This window comes from Ambystoma mexicanum, chromosome 12 (genome assembly GCF_040938575.1).
Source record: "Ambystoma mexicanum isolate Mex_15411 chromosome 12, UKY_AmexF1_1, whole genome shotgun sequence".
NCBI lineage: Eukaryota > Metazoa > Chordata > Amphibia > Caudata > Ambystomatidae > Ambystoma > Ambystoma mexicanum.
Window position 1 is genome coordinate 467,628,226 of NC_090936.1, and position 22,088 is coordinate 467,650,313.

Sequence of the window (22,088 nt, forward strand, 5' to 3'; positions counted from 1 at the left end):
TACCTGAGAGAATGGTTCCCTTCCCCAGGTCTCAATCCCTTTAGGCACAAATAAAGTTCCAGGCTTCAATGCCAGAAAGCACTAAAGTTCTCAATTCAAACTCAAAAGGTCAAGTTCTAGTTCAAACATATACATTTCTTATTGCCCATAGTTACTTCTTCACTATTGGGTTATCTTGTAAACTCAATTACCAGGAAAACAACTCCCTTCCCCAAGTGTCTGACTCTCAGCGTTTCTTCTCCCCACACAGCCATGGGGAACGACTCACTTCCCCTGGACTCTCTCTTTACTTGGCCTTATGTGTCCACAATGCCAAGGGAATGACTCCCTTCCTCTGGTCTTTCTCAGGCTTCTTGTTACAATTCCCAACAGCAAGGGGAATGTCTCCCTTCCCCTGGCATTTCTAAGGCTTCTTGCTACAGTTCACTAAAGTAGGGGGAATGTCTCCCTTCACCTGTCATTTCTCAGGACTGTCTAGCTGGCGTCTCCTTTGTAGTTCCCGGGCTTCACAGCTGCACGTCCTGGTTGGCTGCTGCTCTCTCTCTTGTGATCCTTCTTTAGTTTTTATGATGGTCGGAAGCCACGTCTCCAAAGAAGTCTATACTACTCTGGTTCTCTCTGGGCTTCACTTGTTATGCTTCCAATGTTCTTCGTCTTCTCAGTACCAGTGCTGCTTGGGATCTTTTCACTTTTCTTCATTCCAGTAGTTGTTAAAAGAATAGCAACCTCTGCCTTACAACAGTACATGGTTTTAGTCACAAAGTTATTAGATGGAAAAGAGGTTAAGGTATGTGATGGTGTGAGGGTTCTATCGGGGCCAAACCTTAGATAGTTGTTCCTGTCCCCAGATGGAGATGCTCCCACTGAGTACCACCCCAAGGGGGACTACTTGGGTAACAGCCTCACCTCCCTGGTCTCATGGGAAGGGACTCCTCCTTGGGGAGAAGTGACGACATCTAAGGATTTGTCACACTGGATAGCAAGTCACACAATAGGGGCAGGGAAGAAATGGGGATGTGCATACAACATAAATACAAAAGGTCAGAAGGTGATAGTTTAGAAGAATACTAGGGCTTATTGCAACCAAAGAGAACTTCAAGAATTTTCGAGATGTCCAAAGAGTAAGAAAATCAGTAAACATTGTGACCTAATTAAAATCTAGAAAAACTGTGTTCAACTCTTAAGAAATCCAGATGTGAAGACCTTCAACAACTCTGTGGATAGATAATTGTGCATTAGCACCTTTGGGCATTCCTATGTGCAGAATGGGATTACCATAATAAATGATCTTGGACCCAAATAACCGGACAGACTCAAAGAATATGGCAAAATACTACTTCATTATCAGCTCAATAAAGTAGGGAAACTTGGCAAACAAATCATAGTCCACACACTCTCATTACATTTCAGTTCTGCAAAAGGCTTATACCTAGATGTACGTCAGCCATGACGTCATCCCAAGTGGCAAATAATAAAACCTATCCGACGGAGGGGTTGGTTAGGGGAACATATCTACTTATAACTTCTATAGGTATAAGTAACATGATTGGCTGCCCCTCATCTGGCAGGCATACCTTGAACTTCCTTCTAACTACATTTAATACAGATTATAGCAGCATAACAGGAGCGGATTGGCTTCTGCAACAATGTATGCTCACAATTGCATAGGTCCTCATGATTGGTTGGCATTCTCTCCCAACATTGGACATTCTGCTCGTTAGCAGAATGTAAGCAAAACGAAACTGAGGTGCTGAGAACAACGTCAGACTACTGCCCTCTTGCCCAATTAGTCTACCATCTCTCATCATTCAAGCCTTCAGCCAAGGCTTCTTTTTTGTACTTGACCTTGCATAATGTTCTTTTCTTGGGAACTTTAAGGGGAGTTAACGTACATCTTTATGTTTGTCTGGAGCTCATGAATAGGCCTTGTTTCCACCACGTGTGAGGAGACCATCATTTTGTCCATATCGCCTTTCTATTTAGTGCTATTTCATCAATTAGGCTGGGTGTCATTACCCTCTTCAGCCTCTGGAGACTCGGTTGCTGCGTCTCACATGTGCTTTCTGCATCGTTAATCGTCAATACTTGGCATTAGCAAATGTTCGCTCATTACTTAATCTAAGAGAAATATGACCTGTGTATATTGCTTATCCTCTTTGACTCCCTTTGTACCCTGCAGTTGCTTCTTGCTGTGGCATCCTTGATCTTTGGCCAACAGCTATTCTTTGTTTATGCACAAATTTGTGTTCCAGCGCCTGTCAGCTCTTTCATCCTTGGTCTCTCTCATTCAAGCTTTTCGCTTACTATTATTCAGAGCCGACTTCCATCTTTTCAACATGGCCGCTTTACCCATGTTATGTTTTCTACTGCAGCAAGCTTCTATGAGACTCATCTACCTTGGGTTTCTGCATATATACATTTACTACTCATCTGGTTCCTTATCTTTTTTGTTAATATGGTTTCTTCTCACTCGTATATATGTTTACTTTGTTTCTTCAGTTGCATCTTCATTCTTTGAGTATTCTTAAATCGTGTTGACGCGCCATCGTCTCTTCTCCTTGAGACGTCACGTTGCATCTGTCAGATTTCCTTTACAGTTCTTCGATATTCAGCAGTGTCTGCAGATCTCCTGCTACAACTTCAGTTCGAGGATACATTCGGTAGGGTTGTCTGAGTGCATAACGTCTCTCATACACTCAATGCGGTATTGGAGTTATACCTGGTGTCATGCATAGTGTCTTCTTGTTCTTCATCCAGTATGTCAGAGTGAGGGGGTGGGTTCTATGAATGACATGTACATCTGCTTCTCTACAATGTCAGGGCAAGGCGTTAATGTCAAAGTACCCAGGAGGTAAAGAAAGACAATTGGAACATGAAAGGAAATCATTGCTTCAGGAAAAAAAGGCAGAGAACAAACAAAGAACAACCCTGCAAGTTAGGAACGGGCACAACAAAATTGCTCTGTTCATGTTTGGCACATAATAAAACTCCATAAAATAAATAAAATAGAGGTGTCACAAGTAGTTAATAGATATTGGCATCTCATTAATTCGGTGACCACTGTTTTCTGATAAATAAGTCCAATATTGAGACTTCAGGTGCATTTTGCATCAGGCAACCTTTGCAAGTGCCACAGCACTTGCATAGTCTCCATATATGTTGTGACTGACTGATGCTAAGCATTTTGGGACTCGTAGTTTTCAGCAATGCAGAATTTGTAAAGAGATGCAAAATATCAGAGGTCTCACCATCCTTTAATTACTTTTTGGCCCCCAAGAATGTGAAATGCTTAAAACCTTCATCTCAGCAAATGCTTTATTAATTCCTTTCTCCCAGGGGGAAACTACAGATGCCACAGTCAGGTTAGTAGCTTCAACATCATACCTTCTCAGTTATTATGGACAATATCAGTCCTTCAAGATGGAAACACAACTGGTTACATCTTCTTAAATGTTTCCAAAATGCCTCCCTAGCCTACTGGTCTGGCTAATAGTAAGTAGGTGGGGGTGGGGGGTAGGGGCAGTAAGGGCAAGACATATAACTGCCATAAAAAAAAACTCCTGTACCTCTCTGTACAATTCTGACATTCTGACATGTGTGGTTTCAACCTTTCTCCCTGCACAGGTTCATAGCTGGGGTCATTGGGAGAGAAAGGATGGCTGCCTTCGAGCGGTTACTGTGGCGCGTCTGTCGGGGAAACATCTACCTGAAATACGCTGAGCTGGAAATCGCCTTGGAGGACCCTGTCACGGTAGGTGGGAGCCCCATTCCAATCTCACCGTACCTCATGCATTTCCCGCTCTTAAAACTCATCCAAATGATTAAAGACAATAGCTAGCCTTGCATCTGTTGGTGTCTTCTAAATCCCGCGTTATGAGTTTTGATCTATGTGGTAAAAATTGATTCATTTTTTGCTGGAATTTTTACCATATGTTCCTATTTTTTTTTTTTATAAAGCAAAATGTGCAGTCATTGAATTACCTGCTTTCTAACCATACCTTGCTCAACTCTTACAGGGCTCTCAGCACATCCTTCACTGTTGAAGCATAGAGTTAGCCTATAGCAAGGAAACATAAACTGTATGTTAGAATTGCAGCCATTTTGAGCATCATTTGCTGGGATTGACTCGTGGCCCTTTCTTACTGTGTGTGACAATGCACATTCTCTACCGATTCATTTACAAAATGGTGCCTTTTTATTTTAATGCTCTATTGTGAGTATAAAGTAGAACAACCCAGAAGATATTTGTGGACTCCATCAAACTGTGAGGCCACCCTAATATGTGAATTGATAACACATGACCTCCCTTGCTGTATGGAAATAAAACAGTGCGATACTGTGACATTTTACTTGATGGTAGTTGGGGATGATTCTTTTTGCGTTACAGTTGAATACCTACATGCAGTAGCAACACACTATTTCTTTAAAAAATAATACACATTAATTGCAAAAGACAATCATGAGTGTACATTTCAGATTCCAGGTGGAAAATGCCTAGACACACTTCAATGTAGTACAATCTACCTTGTCAGGTCAGGGAAGAAACCTGTATTAAGTACTTTGCCTCTATATGTTATGTTAAATGTTAAAGCTATTTGTACCATGCACCGTCACCAACGGAATTGGTCCCCAGGCGCTCTGGCGGATCTGTAAACGAAAAGGTGGGATGGGTTAGTAAGGTGAAGAGGGCGTAGGATAGTGAGAGGAGTGGTGTTCTGTTGGCGGCTTCAACTCGGTATATACCGGGTGCTGAGCTTTGGTGTGGATATTGGATCGGTGTCAGTCCGCGTGTGCTGTTGCTCCGGCTTATGTGTTGTTGCAATGTGGTGAAGTGCGTGCGGCTTGTTTTGTGCTGGCATGTATACCGTACACCACCACCATGTGCATGATCACACGTGCTCTGGCAAATCTGAAACAGAGGGCAGGGGAGCAGAGGAACAGTGCAAGACAGCTTTGCTGGTGAGTTGCTGCGTGCAGAGCGGAAGTATTCTGGATTCTGCTCAAGGTCGGTTTCTAGGTGTCATTTGTTCAGGCACAGAAGTGTTGTCACCCTTTAACCCGCACTCATTCTCTCTATTTATTGCAGGAGATGGCTCATCAGTACAGTATATACATACTATAGATACCTTTGGGTTACTTGCCCAGCCTTGATAAAGGCCTGGAGAAGGGTCGAAACACGTGTTGGACCAGGGGCCACACCAATGTAGTGGTACAGCTTTGCAGTGACAGTCATGCTGCAAATCCATTTGAAACAAGACAAATCGGTATTAGGGCCACAGAAATGTGGATATTGTTTGTAAATGTACCGCATGCACTGAGGAACATGTTATGAATTCGCGGAGAGAGTGAATTCTCAGGTTGGCATTAGGTCACATACTACCACTTGAGCACTAATGGGAATGTGGAGGTTGTTTGTTGACAGAAATGTGGGGGTTTTTTGCAAATGCACTGATATGCACTGAGGAACATGTTATAAGTGTATTTAGAGAATGTTTACTTGTGTTGGCATTAGGACAATTACTACCAATTGAGCATTAATAGGAATGTGGGAGTGGTTTTGAAGTGGTAATGATATATATTAACATAAAAGCTAATTTATTAGCATTTACTTATATTTGATCCGGAAAGGCTCTTCTTCAATATACACTAAGGCTCACGTAACCATGCGCTAAGGATGTGGTGTATATTTTGCAAACATTGATTGACTTTGGTCAGAGGCAGGCCACATTACACCATCCCAAGCAGCAGGAACTCAAGACGGTGTGCATCAAAGCACAGATACTCACTATAGCCTCATACGTTTTTAGTTTGTCCTGAGGGTAACCTTGTGTGCTCATGTTGCTAGGAGGAATTGGCTGGGGGGTGGGTGGTATGCAAGTCAAGTTGTTTATTAAGGTGTAGTTCTGTGGTGTTTGAGGTCTGATGGTGGGTTTTTGGTGTGGCTAGTGGGGGCAGCGTAGTTGGTATGTGTCCAGTGCTTTTGAGCGTTTGAGGGTGATGGTGTTAATTGGGATTTCCTGGGGGACCCAGAATGTATTTGGAACATTTGCCAGGTGTGTTGGTTGTTGACTGCCAGCAGGTTGTCAAGGCTATCCTGGTGAGATAAAAAGCCAGATAATCTGGGTTTTCCTGACAGTCAAGTGATCTTTGATTGTGTGGATTATCTTTGAGTGAGAGTTCCAGAGTTTCACCACAATGTTAGAGAAAGCAGGTCCACCTATCTTTTTTTGGCTTATCCCATGGTTTCCAAAAGCACTTTGTCGCGGGATCTACGTAGTGTACTTGGTTGGTGAGTGATGATCTCGGTGACCCTGACTGGCTCTATTGAAACAAATCCTTTATTGACCGGTAACCAATGGAGCGATTTTAGAGCTGACATAATGTGCTCCTGCCGTTCAAGGCTAAGAATCAGTCTTGCCCATGTATTCTGTATCTGTTTCAAGAATCTTAGTAATCGAATCTGGCATGCCCAGGTGCATACTGTTTGCCTACTCTATTGTAGATAGTACCAAAGATACAAGGGTTAGTGTCCTGCGTGGGAATAAGCAAGGAGATGATCCGACTCGTCAAGGGTAGGTGTTAGAAACATTTCTTTGCTAATGTATTGATTTGTGGCTTCAATGTAAATCCATTGACCATAATCCCAATGTTCTCGATCACCTTTGAGCGTTCCGGGTCAATGCCATTTCTGCGGGCCCCAGTAGTCCTGCTTGTGCTGTGCTGAAGAGAGATCACAATCTCTGTCTGGTTCGGGTTTAGATTTAAATTGTTATAAGTCACCCAGGTGTTTTTTTGCGAAGGGCAATTGTTGAGGGAGCTGCCAGCGTCCTTATTGGTGGTTATTCTGAAGATGATTTGTGTGCTCTCTGTATAGTTGTAGCAGGTGAGCTCATAGAGTTTTTGAGTCACCTGAGTGGGGCCATGTTATATGTTGAAAAGCATCAGTGATAAGCTTCATACTTGTCGTGTACTTTGAACTGAGTCAGACTAGCCCGGCGGTGTCTGTTCTTTCTGCGTGGAAGGGTCTCATCCATAGTAATGCAGAGTCTGGTTTCTTCATCCCTCTTAATTAGGGATGCATGGCCAATGGTTTTTCCATTTCTCCTATGTGTGCTGAGTGTTCCTCTTGTGTGGTTGTGTGCCCTGATCATGGACTGGTTGGTGATTAGTGGGAAGCCCCTTGTGGTTTCCTGCTGTTTCCTGTCATGGTGTCTTTCTCCAGGCAGTTATCATGTGGGATGCAATAGGCTAGGAGTTGGGTTGGTTTGTACGTGGAAGGATACAATACGCTGTATAGACTCTTTGGTCATGGTGTTGTATTCAATCTCTCATCTCTGTGGGGATCTTGTCTGAGGTTCTGGGGACTTGTGTATTGCAGTGGGTGTCTTATACTTATTTCTGTGGCAGCTGTTTGTTTCCTCTTTCAGGTTTTTATTCCCTTGGGTGAGTCATTTTGCTGCAGATGGTAATATATGTAATAGAAAAGAGTAGGAGGTGTACAGGATTAGTTAATATTGTCTGTGAGTAGTTAATTAATTTCAAATTCTGGTGCCCTTTAATTGTCCTGAAATTGGGGGGCAGGGTGGGGGGCAGTGGTAGCAAGGCGAAAGCATGAGAACTTCAAAAATGATGCATCAAACACAGATTGGGCGTAAGTACTTTTGGGTGATCGGAGAGCAAGGGCAAAGCGGTGAAAATTGCATTTGCGGTTTCCATACCACGTCCCTGAAACCCAGTCGTCAACAGACCGTGTCATGAAGCACGGAACGCAGTACGTCAGGGTTTCAGAGAACTGGAATGGAGACCGCGATTGGACAGGTTTAGTGGCCTGTACAGGTAAGTGGAGGGGGGAGTGTGGCAGGGGGACAATGCTGCGGGAGGTGGGGCTGTAGGGAGATCCCACAAAATAGACAGGCGGCATTGTTCACGGTTACCTTCTGCAAAGTCGTTCTTCTGACTGCAGGTTTTGGATACAGATCCGATAATTGACACTGTGTGCAATTAATTAGTCTGGGTCAACCAGGCAGCAAAATATAGTGAGCAAGAAACAGTGAGTGACTCCATACGCTTAACATGGGGACTACAAATAAAGAGGGTCATTGTTAAGTAGGGCAGTGATTAATGTTACAGTAAACACAGAACAATGGTTACAGCAACAACTAATCCAGTGGCCAAGGACAATGATTACAGCAAAAACTAAGCCATGGAGCAAGTGGGCAACCTTAAATCTAATGCAAACAATAATACAACAAACTACCTGAGGGCTGAGGATCAGATTAACAGTGGGGCGACATGTCATCTGATGCAAACAATAATGCAGCAGTGTATCCGGGACAATAATAATGCAGCAACTCATTCAGGGCAACAATAAAACTATGGTGCTAGAGAGTAGATTTTACAGGCGTGACAATGATTCTATTGCAACCAAAGTACAACCGAGTATCATTCATGGGAGACTGTTAATGCAATTACTAATACAAAGCCAACAATGAAATCAGTAGATACTCCTCTGGCAAAGACTAATCCAGAGACTAGGGATCACATTATAGTGGGGCAATAGTTCATCTAAGGCAAAAGATAACCTGACAGTGTATCCAGGGCACAAAGCAATGCAGCAACGAGTCACAAAACAATCCCATGATTCCAGCTAGTAAATAGCACCGTCGGGAGAATTAAAGTGGGCAGACGCTCACATGCAAACAATAATGGAACAATGTATCAGTCAACTGTGTGGCAATAAAAATGCAAACAAAAAAGCAGCCATGTATCTAGGACAACCTTTAATGCACAATTCATTTTAGGGCAACCATTAATTTTGAATATTATTCTGTGGCAATTAAAATCTAGGGTGTTAGGTGCAAATTGCAGTGGGGTGACAATCTAATGCAGCAAATAATGAACGAGTTAAGATAGGGAGCTGTGGCACATATTGCACCAGAGTGACAAATCATGTAATCAAATCAATAATAGAACAATGTATCTAGGTTAATAGTTAATTGAACCATTAATTACAAAATACATGTATGCCAACAAACGTTTAGGGTGCTAGGTAGCAAGTTATACTGGGTTGGCAATTAAACTAGGCACTAGGGAGCAAATTACAATGGGGCACCAGTCAATCTGATGCCGATAGTAACGCACAATGAATCGATGGTACTAGGGAGCATGTGCCAGTGCGGCGACAATCATTCTATTGCAAACAATAATGCAACAGTGTATCAACGGTGTTACTGAGCAAATTGTAGTGGGCGACTATTAACATAATGCAAATGCGGAAAATTCTCCCTCATCCCAACCATCCATTTTTACAAAATGAAGGTGGTGCCAGCGGTAACATACGGCACAGAAGCCATGCCATCTATTCCAATGAAAATATGGCCTAAATTAGAAGCCGCATTTTGGCGACAGGTGCTCAAGCTACCCAACTCAACGTCTGGGGACGCCATAAGACGCGAGTTGAGCCTGCAGTCATTGGAATGCTCTGTACACTGCAACACAATTATGCTGTACAGGAAATGCAGAATGTCCGAAACCAACAACATTTTTAAGATGATCAATTGCGAAATGGAAGCAGGAAAATCTGTTATGCTAACAAAGTGGCAAAGAGACAACAAAGCCTTACTCCATGCAATTGCAGCGGATGAGGAAGAACTAATACTCAACCCGTGCAAAGTCCTGAAAAAATTGAAAGATGCAGACTGGATAAAGACTTTGGACTCAGCGGCAAAATTACATCTGACCTCACATCTCACACCCAGCACGAAAAAACAAAACGAACTTCAACATATACTCAAAAGATTTCCGAACAAACAGGCTCGCAACCTAATATTGCGAGCACGTCTCAACCTATTCAAAACAAATGAAGTACTACACATCAGAGGGATGGCACAAACCGACAAATGTCGATTTTGCCTCAACATAGCGCCGCCTGCACAAGAAACCATACGGCACCTGTTAATGGTATGTCCCGCAACTCGCACAATAAGGCAGCGATATCTTGCGGATCCTGCGGGAATAGACATATTACAAGAGGAAGAAACCTGGTGGTGCAGGCCTATCGGAGGCGACAGAACAAACTGGCAAATAGCCACAGCAAAAATCCTGAAATACATTACCGTCAACCTACTTGAGATGCACACGTGTTAAGAAATTTAAGACTTACTGAGAAATGTAAGATTTGATCATACATGATTACAGACAACAATATTGTAAAAATCTTTTCTTTGATTAAACAATAATAATGAAAAAATATATATATATATATATATATATATATATATATAATGCAAACAATAATGCAACAATTAATCTAGGGCAATCGTGAATGCAACAATGAATTCAAAAATATTTCCATGGCAACAATTAATCAGGGTGCTATAGAGCAAGTAACAATGGAGCAACATTTCATGTCAGGCAAAGAATAGTGTAATCATTTCCCTCAGGTGCTTGTGAGCAAATGGTAATGGGTGTCTATTAATCTAGTGCAAACAACAGTGCAACAATTCATTTATGGTGCTACGGAGCAAAGTACAGTTGGGATCATTTAATCGAATATAAACAATAACGCAAACTAAATCCAGGGCAAAGGTTATTGCAATAACAATTGAAATATCAAATCTATGGCAACAATAAATCTAGGGTGTTAGAGAGCAGTTGCACTGGGGTGACAATTTATGACACTAAAAGGCAAATACATGACAGAGGAGTGACAATTGATTGAATGCAAGAAATAGTGCAACAATGCATCTGCTCCACCAATTAATACAACAATCCCTCCAATGTAACCATTAATGTAACAATTATTTCGAAAATGAATTGTATGGCAAAAACTAATGAGGGTGCTAAGGATCAAGTTACAGTGGGTGACAACCAGTGACAACCAGTGTAATGCAAACCATAATGCAACAATGTACATTAACGGCAACAGCAATCACAAATAACATTGAGGGCAACAATAAAGCTACGGTGTGAAGGAACAAGTTGCACTGGGGTATCAATCTAGGGCACTAGGAAGCAAATACTAGTGATTTGACAATTAATCCAAAGTAAACAATAATGCAATATTTAATCCAGGGCAACAGGGGCAAATTGCACTGGGGCGAAAAAAAGAATACACCAATTTATCTAGGAGCAGTTATTCTAGGGATCAGAAGTAGACAGGGTTAATAATTAAGGCAGCAATTAGTGCATGAAATAATCAAGGGCCCGGGGAGCAGTGATAACAGCAGGATGGCGACTAGGCTAAATGTTATTATTTAAGCAACAAGGTATCTGGGGAACAATTGAGGCAGGAAATGACCCAGGGTAAGAATTCGTCTGCTACACCAGAGCAGAGCTAACAGTGATATGATGTGATATGGCATTTATATCGCGCCTGTACGCAAGTGTTTCTAGGCGCGATAGTGGTCTACCACACCTGGTTGGTCATCAGTCTGCTGGGCAGGGGAATTGGCAGAAGTGAGGCTTCGGTGCCCCAGTGAACAGGCAAACAGGTGTCACTCTTTGCCTTTCCCTCACTGGCTGTCCATGCAATCTGCCCGATGAGTTCACATTTGTGGGGAAAAGGAGGCAGGTGAGCTTTCAGGCCCACCAATCAGAGGAGAGGGCCAGTGGTAGCAAACGACGGTAGGGGAAAGAAAACAGCAAATGCATCCTTTTTTAAAGACTCAATCAATGGCCCCAGACTCAAAGGGCAGCTCACCAGTGGGTGCTTCAGCTTGCAGGAGGGTCAGAAAGGGATCTATTTAGGAGTGCTCACCTGGGAAGTGAGTTCCTTACTTGTTGAGTGATGTTTAGTTTAGTTTAGTTTAATTATTTATAGAGCGCGCCAGACCCTCGGGCATCAGGGCGCACAAGACAGGAATATGCTCAACTTATTTACAGGTACATGGTAAGTAGGACAGTACAGGGACATCAGACAAGTTACAGTAGGCAGATATATACAAGGCAGGATCTAGGTCCAGAAACAAAGTTTTACAGTTGCAGGTATTCTTGGGACGAATATAAAATAATAATATACACAGTAATAATATACAGGCACCAGGAACATTCCATTGCAGGAAGAAAGAGGCGGATTCAAATAGCCTGGTAATGGGGTGCAAGTAGAACTTCAGGTTAGTAGTCAGTGGATACAAGCATGTCAGGGTAGTTAGGTGTCATTTGCTCTCAACCAATTGGTCAAGTTCTGTCTGAATTTCACGGATGTGGTCCGTAAGGCACAGCAATCATCATCAGGGGAGATTAATAGCAGAGAAGGGGAAAGATGGTCAGGGGTAGGGGAAAATTCAGCAGAGCAGAGGGTCTTGGGACTGGCTGGGGGTTGGAAAATATCTTATGCACAGTGGTGGAAGTGTATGAAAAGAAGTAGTGGAATGATGTTCCCTGCTGCCTGCCCCAGCTCCCCATAACCCCCATTGCCTCCACGCACAATACAGGCCCACTCCGGAACGGTTTCTTTTGAAAATAAAAGCATGAGAACAGTAAAACTTAATTTTAAAAAGTAGAGGAGCACCACTCTCAACCGCTCCTGCCCACTTCGACCACTGCTTATGCACCAATCATTAAAAATGTTAGCAAATATTGCCTCCATGGACACCCAAATATCTGCAAATGTTGTAATTACGGTCCCTCATTACACAGATGCAGCATGTCACATTTCCCTTGGGCACAGCTGGAGATGTGGTGCTATCCATGCCATGGATGTCAATCTTCTTGGCATGCCCGCCAAGATAACGATGAAGTCCTCATTGCTTAGTTTGTAATCGCTCTTATAATAGAAAACGTTGTGTGCAATGATTGTTTAATATGTCATCTGTGTTCTGCCTGGCAGCTTCTGACACGATTCACTGATCCGTGTGTGTCTCCATCTTTGGAGCTTCGAATACATTTCCCGCATCCTTATGCACTCCCCCCCCCACCCACCACCTCCCGCTTTGAGCTACTTTGCATTCATTCAGATGGATAAATATCAGCTGTGCGCCCCCTGGTGTGCGCCTAGCTGTAGATTTCAACTGTCCTTCAGTGGAATCCTGCTCTGTTGCCATCTATCCCCAATGCAGTTTTCGACCTTGGGCATGTTTGGAGTAAGGGGTTACTGGCAGCTTCTCGCTGTGCTGTGACTCCGCCTGCAGCCTTTGTTGGGTGCCTGAGCAGAATGTGTGATGGGCAGGAAGGAAGCGCCACCCATTGGGAAGCATCTGGGTGTGTGCTGATTGTGGCTGCGCCAGAAGCTGAACTGGGTCATTGTCTGGCTTATTGATGGAGAAAGGTGGAATATGTGATGGGCAGGAAGGAAGCGCGACCCATGTGGAAGTACCCAAGTGTGTGCTGATTGTGGCTTCGCCGGAAGCTGAACTGGGTCGTTGCCTGGCTTATTGATGGAGAAAGCCAGGACTGTGTGATGTGCAGGAAGGAAGCGCCCCCGATGTGGAAGCACCAGAGTGTGTGCTGATTGTGGCTGCGCCATAAGCTGAACTGGGTCGTTGTTTGGTTTATTGATGGAGAAGGGCAGGACTGTGTGATGGGCAGGAAGGAAGCCCACCCACGTGGAAGCACCTCAGTGTGTGCTGATTGTGGCTGCTCCAGAAGCTGAACTGGGTCGTTGTCTGGCTTATTGATGGAGAAGGGCAGGACTGTGTAATGGGCAGGAAGGAAGCGCCACCCACGTGGAAGCACCAGAGTGTCTGCTAATTGTGGCTGCGCCGGAAGCTGAACTGGGTCGTTGTCTGGCTTATTGATGGAGAAGGGCAGAATGTGTGATGGGCAGGAAGGAAGCGCCACCCACGGGGAAGCACCTGAGTATGTGCCGATTGTGGCTGCGCCGGAAGCTGAACTGGGTCGTTGTCTGGCTTATTGATGGAGAAGGGCAGGACTGTGTGATGGGCAGGAAGGAAGCGCCACCCACGTGGAAGCACCTGAGTATGTGCTGATTGTGGCTGCGCGGGAAGCTGAAATGGGTCGTTGTCTGACTTATTGATGGAGAAGGGCAGCTGGTGTGATGGGCAGGAAGGAAGTGCGACCCACGTGGAAGCACCAAAGTGTGTGCTGATTGTGGCTGCGCCAGAAGCTGAACTGGGTCATTTTTTGGCTTATTGATCGAGAAGGGCAGGACTGTGTGATGGGCAGGGTACGACGTCCTTTCATTGCGGGATGTTTTTTTGCAGTGTTTTTTACCGTACATTTTTTGGGGAAAAAACCCATCAAATTTTTTCGAAAATGTGGGGAGGGGGGAGGGTTAAGGGGGAACCCCCCCCCCCAAAAGTAAAAAAGAGAAGGGCAGGGCTGTGTGATGTGCTGGAAGGAAGCGCCCCACACGTGGAAGTAGCAGAGTGTATGCTGATTGTGGCTACACCAGAAGCTGAACTGGGTCGTTGTCTGGCTTATTGATGGAGAAGAGCAGAATGTGTGATGGGCAGGAAGGAAGCGCCACCCACAGGGAAGCACCAGAGTGTGTGCTGATTGGGGCTGCACCAGAAGCTGAACTGGGTCGTTCTCTGGCTTATTGATGGAGAAAGGTGGAATATGTGATGGGCAGGAAGGAAGCGCGACCCATGTGGAAGTACCCAAGTGTGTGCTGATTGTGGCTTCGCCGGAAGCTGAACTGGGTCGTTGTCTGGCTTATTGATGGAGAAGTGCAGGACTGCGTGATGGGCAGGAAGGAAGCGCCACCCACATGGAAGCACCAGATTGTGTGCTGATTGTGGCTGCGCCAGAAGCTGAACTGGATCGTTGTCGGGCTTATTGATGGAGATGGGCAGGGCTGTGTGATGTGCAGGAAGGAAGCCCCCCCCCCCCCCACGTGGAAGCACCAGAGTGTATGCTGATTGTGGCTGCGCCAGAAGCTGAAATGGGTCATTGTCTGGCTTATTGATGGAGAAAGGCAGGACTGTGTGATGGGCAGGAAGGAAGAGCCACCCACGGGGAAGAAGCAGAGTGTTTGCTGATTGTGGCTGCTCCAGAAGCTGAACTGGGTCGTTGTCTGGCTTATTGATGGAGAAGGGCAGGACTGTGTGATGGGCAGGAAGGAAGCGCCACTCACGTGGAAACACCAGAGTGTGTGCTGATTGTGGCTGCACCGGAAGCTGAACTGGGTCGTTGTCTGGCTTATTGATGGAGATGAGCAGGGATGTGTGATGTGCAGGAAGGAAGCGCCACCCACGGGGAAGCACCAGAGTGTGTGCTGATTGTGGCTGCGCCAGAAGCTGAACTGGGTCGTTGTCTGGCTTATTGATGGAGAAGGGCGGGACTGTGTGATGGGCAGGAAGGAAGTGCCACCCACGGGGAGCACCAGAGTGTGTGCTGATTGGGGCTGCGCCAGAATCTGAAATGGGTCATTGTCTTGCTTATTGATGGAGAAGGGCAGGACTGTGTGATGGGCAGGAAGGAAGCGCCACCCATGGGGAAGCAGCAGAGTGTGTGCTGATTGCGGCTGCGCCAGAAGCTGAACTGCTGAACTGGGTCGTTGTCTGGCTTATCGATGGAGAAGGTCAGGACTGTCTGATGTGCAGGAAGGAAGCGCCACACACGGGGAAGCACCTGAGTATGTGCTGATTGTGGCTGCGCCAGAAGGTGAACTGCGTCGTTGTCTGGCTTATTGATGGAGAAGGGCAGGACTGTGTGATGTGCAGGAAGGAAGCGCCACCCACGGGGAAGCAGCAGAGTGTGTGCTGATTGTGGCTGCGCCAGAAGGTGAACTGGGTCGTTGTCTGGCTTATTGATGGAGAAGGGCAGGACTGTGTGATGTGCAGGAAGGAAGCGCCACCCACGGGGAAGCAGCAGAGTGTGTGCTGATTGTGGCTGCGCCAGAAGCTGAACTGGGTCGTTGTCTGGTTTATTGATGGAGAAGGGTAGGACTGTGTGATGTGCATGAAGGGGAAATAAAGCGGAAACGCAGAAAAAAGCTGTTTGGCAGAATGGCTGCAGAAAAGTGATTTGGGAGGAGTGTGAACCCCAAGGAGCTCCTATACCTTAGCACCGCAGAAGAACTAAAGAAAGGTTTGTGGAATTGCCTGGGAAAGGAATAGGATAATGTACAGCTTACCCTGAGATAGATGCAGGACCAGTGAAAGGCTCTGCAAAGGGGTGGTGGGGCCTGTCATCCATTCCCGCCAAATGTTTCATGGAGAGCTACACCAGGCAATGCATAAACCATTTTGAAATGTGTTCTTTTATTGTTTTTTTTTCATTTTCAGAAAGAAGAGGTGAAGAAGAATGTTTTCATCATATTTTTCCAAGGGGAGCAACTGCGGCAGAAAATCAAAAAGATCTGTGAAGGGTGAGAGTGGTCACAGGAGGGGATGAGGGGCTGGGCAGCCATTACTGATTACCCTTTCTTGGCTACTAGTTTCAAGCATTCCACCTCTCCATCATTTCCTGTTTTTGTGTTGTGTTTCCATATTTTTGCACGGGTAGCAAGAAAAACTCTGGTCATTCCCAAAAACGCATTAAGAAAGATAAACTTTTAAAAAACATTAGCAACTGTACACATTATGACGAACGTTTAGTATTAATCTCTTTCTTCGTTACCTAAGACATACAAAATTTATATGGCATTAATATAAAGCATACATTGCATGTGTGACGCTAGGCTTTGTGTAATCCATCAAGAAGCAGGCATGGCCAATTGCCTTTAAGGAAAGGAGTTTTGGCAGCATAAGTCGGCCAGCAAAGAAAGGAGAGTGCCTGGATTCCCAGGATTTGAGCCCGGCTGCCCTCGCTCCCCCCTGGCTATTCTTCATCACTGGAAAGCCAAGCACATACAATGTTGGAGGAGGGTACAGTTTAAGTCGCTTTGCATTATGTACCGTGCACTAGGTGGAAATGGATGCTTAAGTAACCAAGGATAGGCAACCCCTACAACGGGGACCCGGGGAGCAGCAAAGCAAAAAACTAGAAGGAAAGAGTGGGTCACACAGTACACCTCGCTAAATCAATTCAAGCGAGATTGTTAGACATCAGTAAACAGGGCCAGGAAGGGGATAGGCCAGGTCAAGGATAGTATAAAAATAACATATCTTTATTAATCACATATCAAAAACGCATAACAAATAGTGCAAAATACATAATAAAACAGCATATAAATATATAATTCATATTGAATACACATGGAAATGGATGCTTGGCCATCCAGGAGAAATTGGTTAGATATAGCCTGGTGCGTTCTTTGAGATCCTCAAATGCAGCACTCCTTCAGATACCAAAGTACAGGAAAGAACGTTTGGGTGGCCGGCCCCAGGTTTTGGAATTCGTTGCCTGAAAATTTAAGAAAAATTGAGTATTTCTGATCCTTCAAAAACCATCTCAAAACGTTTCTCTTTAGATAAAGCTCAGAGATACTTACCCCCTTTGACACCTGGGTTTTGTTTACATCTATCCTATCAGTTGTTTGAGCGCCATGATGCCTTGAGTGATAGAGCGCTATACAAATAAATTGATTGATTGATTGATTGATTGATTGAGGGGCTTACAAATATATCAGACATGGCACATATTTAAAGCCAACGTTAGCGAATGGTAAGGCCCCATGATACAGGTCCCACTCTTAAAAAGATCAAAATCACCTAATCAAAGAGTGAACCAAAAGCCAAGAAAAGGAGCCTGTGCATGGCTTCATTGATACGGGCACATTATGACCCAGTAACGGCTCGCTCATACGTGGTGTGATATGATATGATAAGGCATTTATAACGCACCTATACACAAGTGTTTCAAGGCGCGACGAGGCAAGGGAGGGGAACAGAGGGAAGACAGACAGCGATCTTACTAGGCCAGGTGACATTGAGATTGCGCAAGTGCAGGGATCGCAGATATACTGGAGATCACTGTAACAATTAGACTCTAGCACCGTTTGCTAGAGTCTCTAGCATATTGTATGTACATGCTTGAAAGAGGTTTTGCATACTGTTGCCTTATTTTAGTTTAACAAATCTTGAATCAGAATGTTCACAAAATGGATGCTGCATGTGCGTGATCCACTGTGTGTCTTATTGTGTTGCTCTTTGTGCCACTGCTTCTGACAGCTTTCGTGCTACACTGTACGCCTGCCCTGAGTCTGCGACAGAACGTCGCGAGATGGCCGCCGGAGTGAACACACGGATTGAAGATTTGAATACAGTAAGAGTTACTCTCAATACTCCATGCAAGCGCTGGCAAAGTTACTCAAAAGTGTGGTAACAATCATTTGTCAGAATGCAGAACCACCACAACAGCTAATTAGGACATGACAGTGGAAGGTATAGATGTGAAGAGTTCGAGGTAATCGGATGCTTCCTGTCCCATCCTGGTCTTCTGAGGGATACTGTAGAAGTCACGTTTTAACAGCAGCATATGTGACTCAGTAATGCAAGAGGCACATTCTCTACTATGTTCTATAGCGGTGCCTAGGTAGTGGGAGCGAGGGTACCACTTTCTAGTGCATTGTTCTGGTTACAGTTAGAATTTTTTGTTCCAAATCAGAAAGCCCTGGGAGAGACATATGAGATCAATAGTCCTGAAAAAAGTGAAGATAAAGCGGGGAACATATGTGGTCTGTTATGTCTAGTGGCAGTGTAGAATGGGACCACGTGTCCTCTTTTGACGTCAAAGACTGTCTCTAAAATGAGGGAATTCCCACAAAAAGGTATTACAGCAGCAAAGGTTTCAGCAGGGAGGAGGAAAACGGAACATCATGTTTAGTCTGCAGAAAAGGAGACTTTGAGGACATAAGTGTAGCCATATAAATATTTAGAGAGACAACATCAATTAGATGTTCTATTTATTAAAGAAAGGGTAGCGGTTGCACAGAATAACCTTGCGGCAGACATAGTGATGACACAGATGGCGAATTCCCAAAATCCTGGAAAGGTCACATGGGCATCAAAGTGCTGAGTAATGGTGGGCGGTGGGGCTCTCTGTCAGGAGCAAGCCTTACCATGGACACTGCAGATGGGCCTTGTGGCTTGTTTTTCAAATAAGAATGTCCTGTTCATTAGAGCTTTTAAGTAGAGATAGGGGGAGTTGCCCCCCTTACCGTGGTTGGAAGCTCATCCTTCTTCCAAGACACAGAGAGGATTACATTTGCAGTGTAGTAGTCTCTCCCCTGCTGCAGGGGGTGTACGTTTATGTATGCTTGTACACGCCACTTATAACGTACGCGTCCTCGATAAAGGGTCTCTTGGTTCTGAACAATACAGCCTGGAAATGGGATTGCGCTGGTGGGAGGAGCCAGGCTGGGAGTGACCATCTATGTGACCACATGTATCCCTGAATGCATGTTCTCATTGACCCTATAAGAAGCCTCCTGGTTTCCCCGCCCTTTCCTGCGTGACGTTGTTGGAGTGGTCATCTCGTCCGGGTTATTGCCCTCATCTACGTGCATGTATTGGGCCCTCCCATTTGACTGTGCTTCATTAATCTTCCCGGCTTCTTGTCTGGCAAAGGCAGCTTTCTCCCACAGGATCGCTAGGCTCGCCATCCCCACACCAGGGTAGGCAGATTGGGAAGCTGTTGAGGGCCTATTAATAAAATTGGACTAAAAGAGCCACAAATGAGCCTCATTACGGGTCCAACGGTAACCGTGCCAGTGCTACTGGCGGGTTGCCACCGGACCTGGAAAAAATGACCGGCGCCTGACTTCCCAGTGCCACCGGACTATTCCAAGTGAAGGCAAGCGTCCCCAACCAGCACGATCCTCCCCGCAATGAGAGACAATGAAGGACTCTCCCAGGATGGGAATAAGGCCAAGACAAAGTGCGGGTGAGCGTAAATGGGAGTTTATCAATCAGAATAGGGCATGCAAAGAACTCTGCAAACTCCGAAAGCGCTCTGTCTGACAATAGCAAAGACAGGCGTATATATTTACAAAAAACGTCATCAGAACCTACATTCTATAGGGGGCACAAGTTCAATGGGATTGGGTGGCGACGACTAGCTATAGGTGCTGCTGCGATGTGGTTGGCCTTGGCTGGAGGACGTCACTGGTCAGCCTCGTGGGTTGGGCTGGGCCTGGCAGGTCTGCTGGGTTCATCCGGGCGGTGTCGTTGTGCCACTGTGGCCAGTGTGGGAGATGAATGTCTTTTCCTGACTTATTTGCCCTAGGCCATGCACACCGCAGTCATTCAGTTATTCCAATATTATCTTCTTTAGTAAATCTTTCAATAGGTTATTCTACAGGTTAATGCAACACAGGAGGAATGCACCTTGAGAGGGGTTTGATGGCAATTCATCAGTACATGGTTACCAGCGTCCTGTTGACCGGGTACCATAGGTCGTGGGGCTAGGTCTCAGGGCATGGGACAGGCGGTACATGTCTTTTTGTCTTGTTAGAAGTCGTTATGAATGTGCTGCTGTATGTTGCCATAGTATTGGGTGTCCTAATTTTACAGGGGCCATAAACCTAAGGTGATCCGGTGGGTTGTGGGGTTTAAGAGAGGGCGCCTTTGGATTTGTGTATTCAGGCGGAGGTTTACTACTGGGCTGTAAATAATGCAGGTGGCGGGCCGTGGCCTTTGGTGCTGCAGAGGGGACTACAAATCTTTGAAGCGGCTCCAGCCTAGTTGGGGGAGGTGGAGCAGCGCGGCGCGGGCCTCTGCCCTCTCGTCTGGCAGGCTCCACTGGGTGGGAGGGGGAATGGCCTTGCATAAACTCACAAAGGCATCTTTCTCGTGTGTTGCCGATTTGCGGTGAAAGCATCATAAACTTTCAAATAACATACAATACTAATTGAGTCATTTCAAAGCTCACATCTTAACATTGCTAATGCCTCTCGAATTTAGCCAGTCCGAGCACATTATTTGTACACTATGTTTTAACAACTACAACATTGTGTTATATGCATATACATTTGCAGTTAGTGAGGTAGTAGTGAGGTTGGTGGAGCACATAGGAAATGACTTGCCACCGTACATGACGGTAGTGGCACATAAGGGGCTTGGACTTACACACATGGAGAGTGCATTCTCGCGTGTCCTTCACATGAGCCCTCAGTATGGTTGCATTTGTCTTTCTTTGCACTCTAGCAGCATTAGTTCGGTTGTGGCGCGGGACCGTGGGGTGTAAGCTTTTCAATGAGGCACATAACAAATAACCCCCCGGGACACTTTTATTATTTGCACACAACTGCAGTGGTGGGGGTGCTTCATTGCTTATGCCATGTGAACATGTATTTTGCCATATCTGTACGTTTTACACATTTTCTAATCAAAGGGGTTTGTGGAGAAAATGCACGTATTGCAAGTAGTTTTGGCATTAGTATTTGGGAACTTTTGCTTTTATTAAAGGACCATTTTTCAGTTTTCTTTCCACCCAGGCACTGCTGGCCGGGTCATGCTGTCATGCTGGGGGCAGCGATACACTGCGGAAGGTGAAATGTTACAGTGTTGGTATCTTACACTAGCTCACGTCCGTCTCGTTCGTGGGAACGGGCTCACAGCGGATCTGCCAGGGAGCTGCGGCCACAGGGATAATTGAAACTCTCCAAAGGCGGGGGCCGCGCTACAGTGCGCCGAGCTCACACCATCTTTATGAGACAAAATGGTTTCTGGCCCTAGCTAAATTCAATATGTTTGGGCAAAGTTTTCAGCAGGTGAGCCATCCACCACCTGGGCCCTGGTGGTAAGGAGGGGACGCCCGATGAGTCATGGCCCTCACCTGGGGAGGGGATGTAGGTAAGGGGGGTCTTTTGGACCAATCCTCCCCTACACAAGTCCGGCAGTCGGGAAGTCAGGCGCTGTTAATTTCGTTAATCCACATTCCCTAGAGTCCCATAGGACTCTATGGGAGTGGGGACACAGAAGCACTGGCACCATTGTTAACGGTGAACAATTTTGGGATCACTTTAGCAAAAATGACCTTGGCTCTGTGCACACTTTTGAGTATAAAACTAGGCAGACATGAATACTGTGTTTACTTGTGGTTTTACACCAGTTTTAATTATTTAAACAATATATAATATATAATAAATAAACAATATAATAAAAAACGTTTTATTTGGTGGTAACTAGTGTACCCCATTCGTTTTCTAACTTCTTCAATTTTCCAAACATAAATTATTACACACTTTTACCATTACTTCATGCTTGACAGTATATCAAAGTAAAGGATACGTGAAACAT

The 22,088-nt window shown here is 45.2% G+C and overlaps 1 protein-coding gene across 1 annotated transcript in view; it reads left to right on the plus strand.

The window, feature by feature from the left end:
- The window catches only part of LOC138513675 (V-type proton ATPase 116 kDa subunit a 4-like), a 241,387-nt gene that overhangs the window by 105,179 nt on the left and 114,120 nt on the right, over window positions 1-22,088 (plus strand). The window contains exons 7-9 of the mRNA XM_069628738.1: window positions 3,625-3,751; window positions 16,191-16,273; window positions 18,018-18,111. Of these exons, the coding sequence (XP_069484839.1) occupies window positions 3,625-3,751; window positions 16,191-16,273; window positions 18,018-18,111 (304 nt within the window). The remainder of the gene's footprint in view (window positions 1-3,624; window positions 3,752-16,190; window positions 16,274-18,017; window positions 18,112-22,088) is intronic.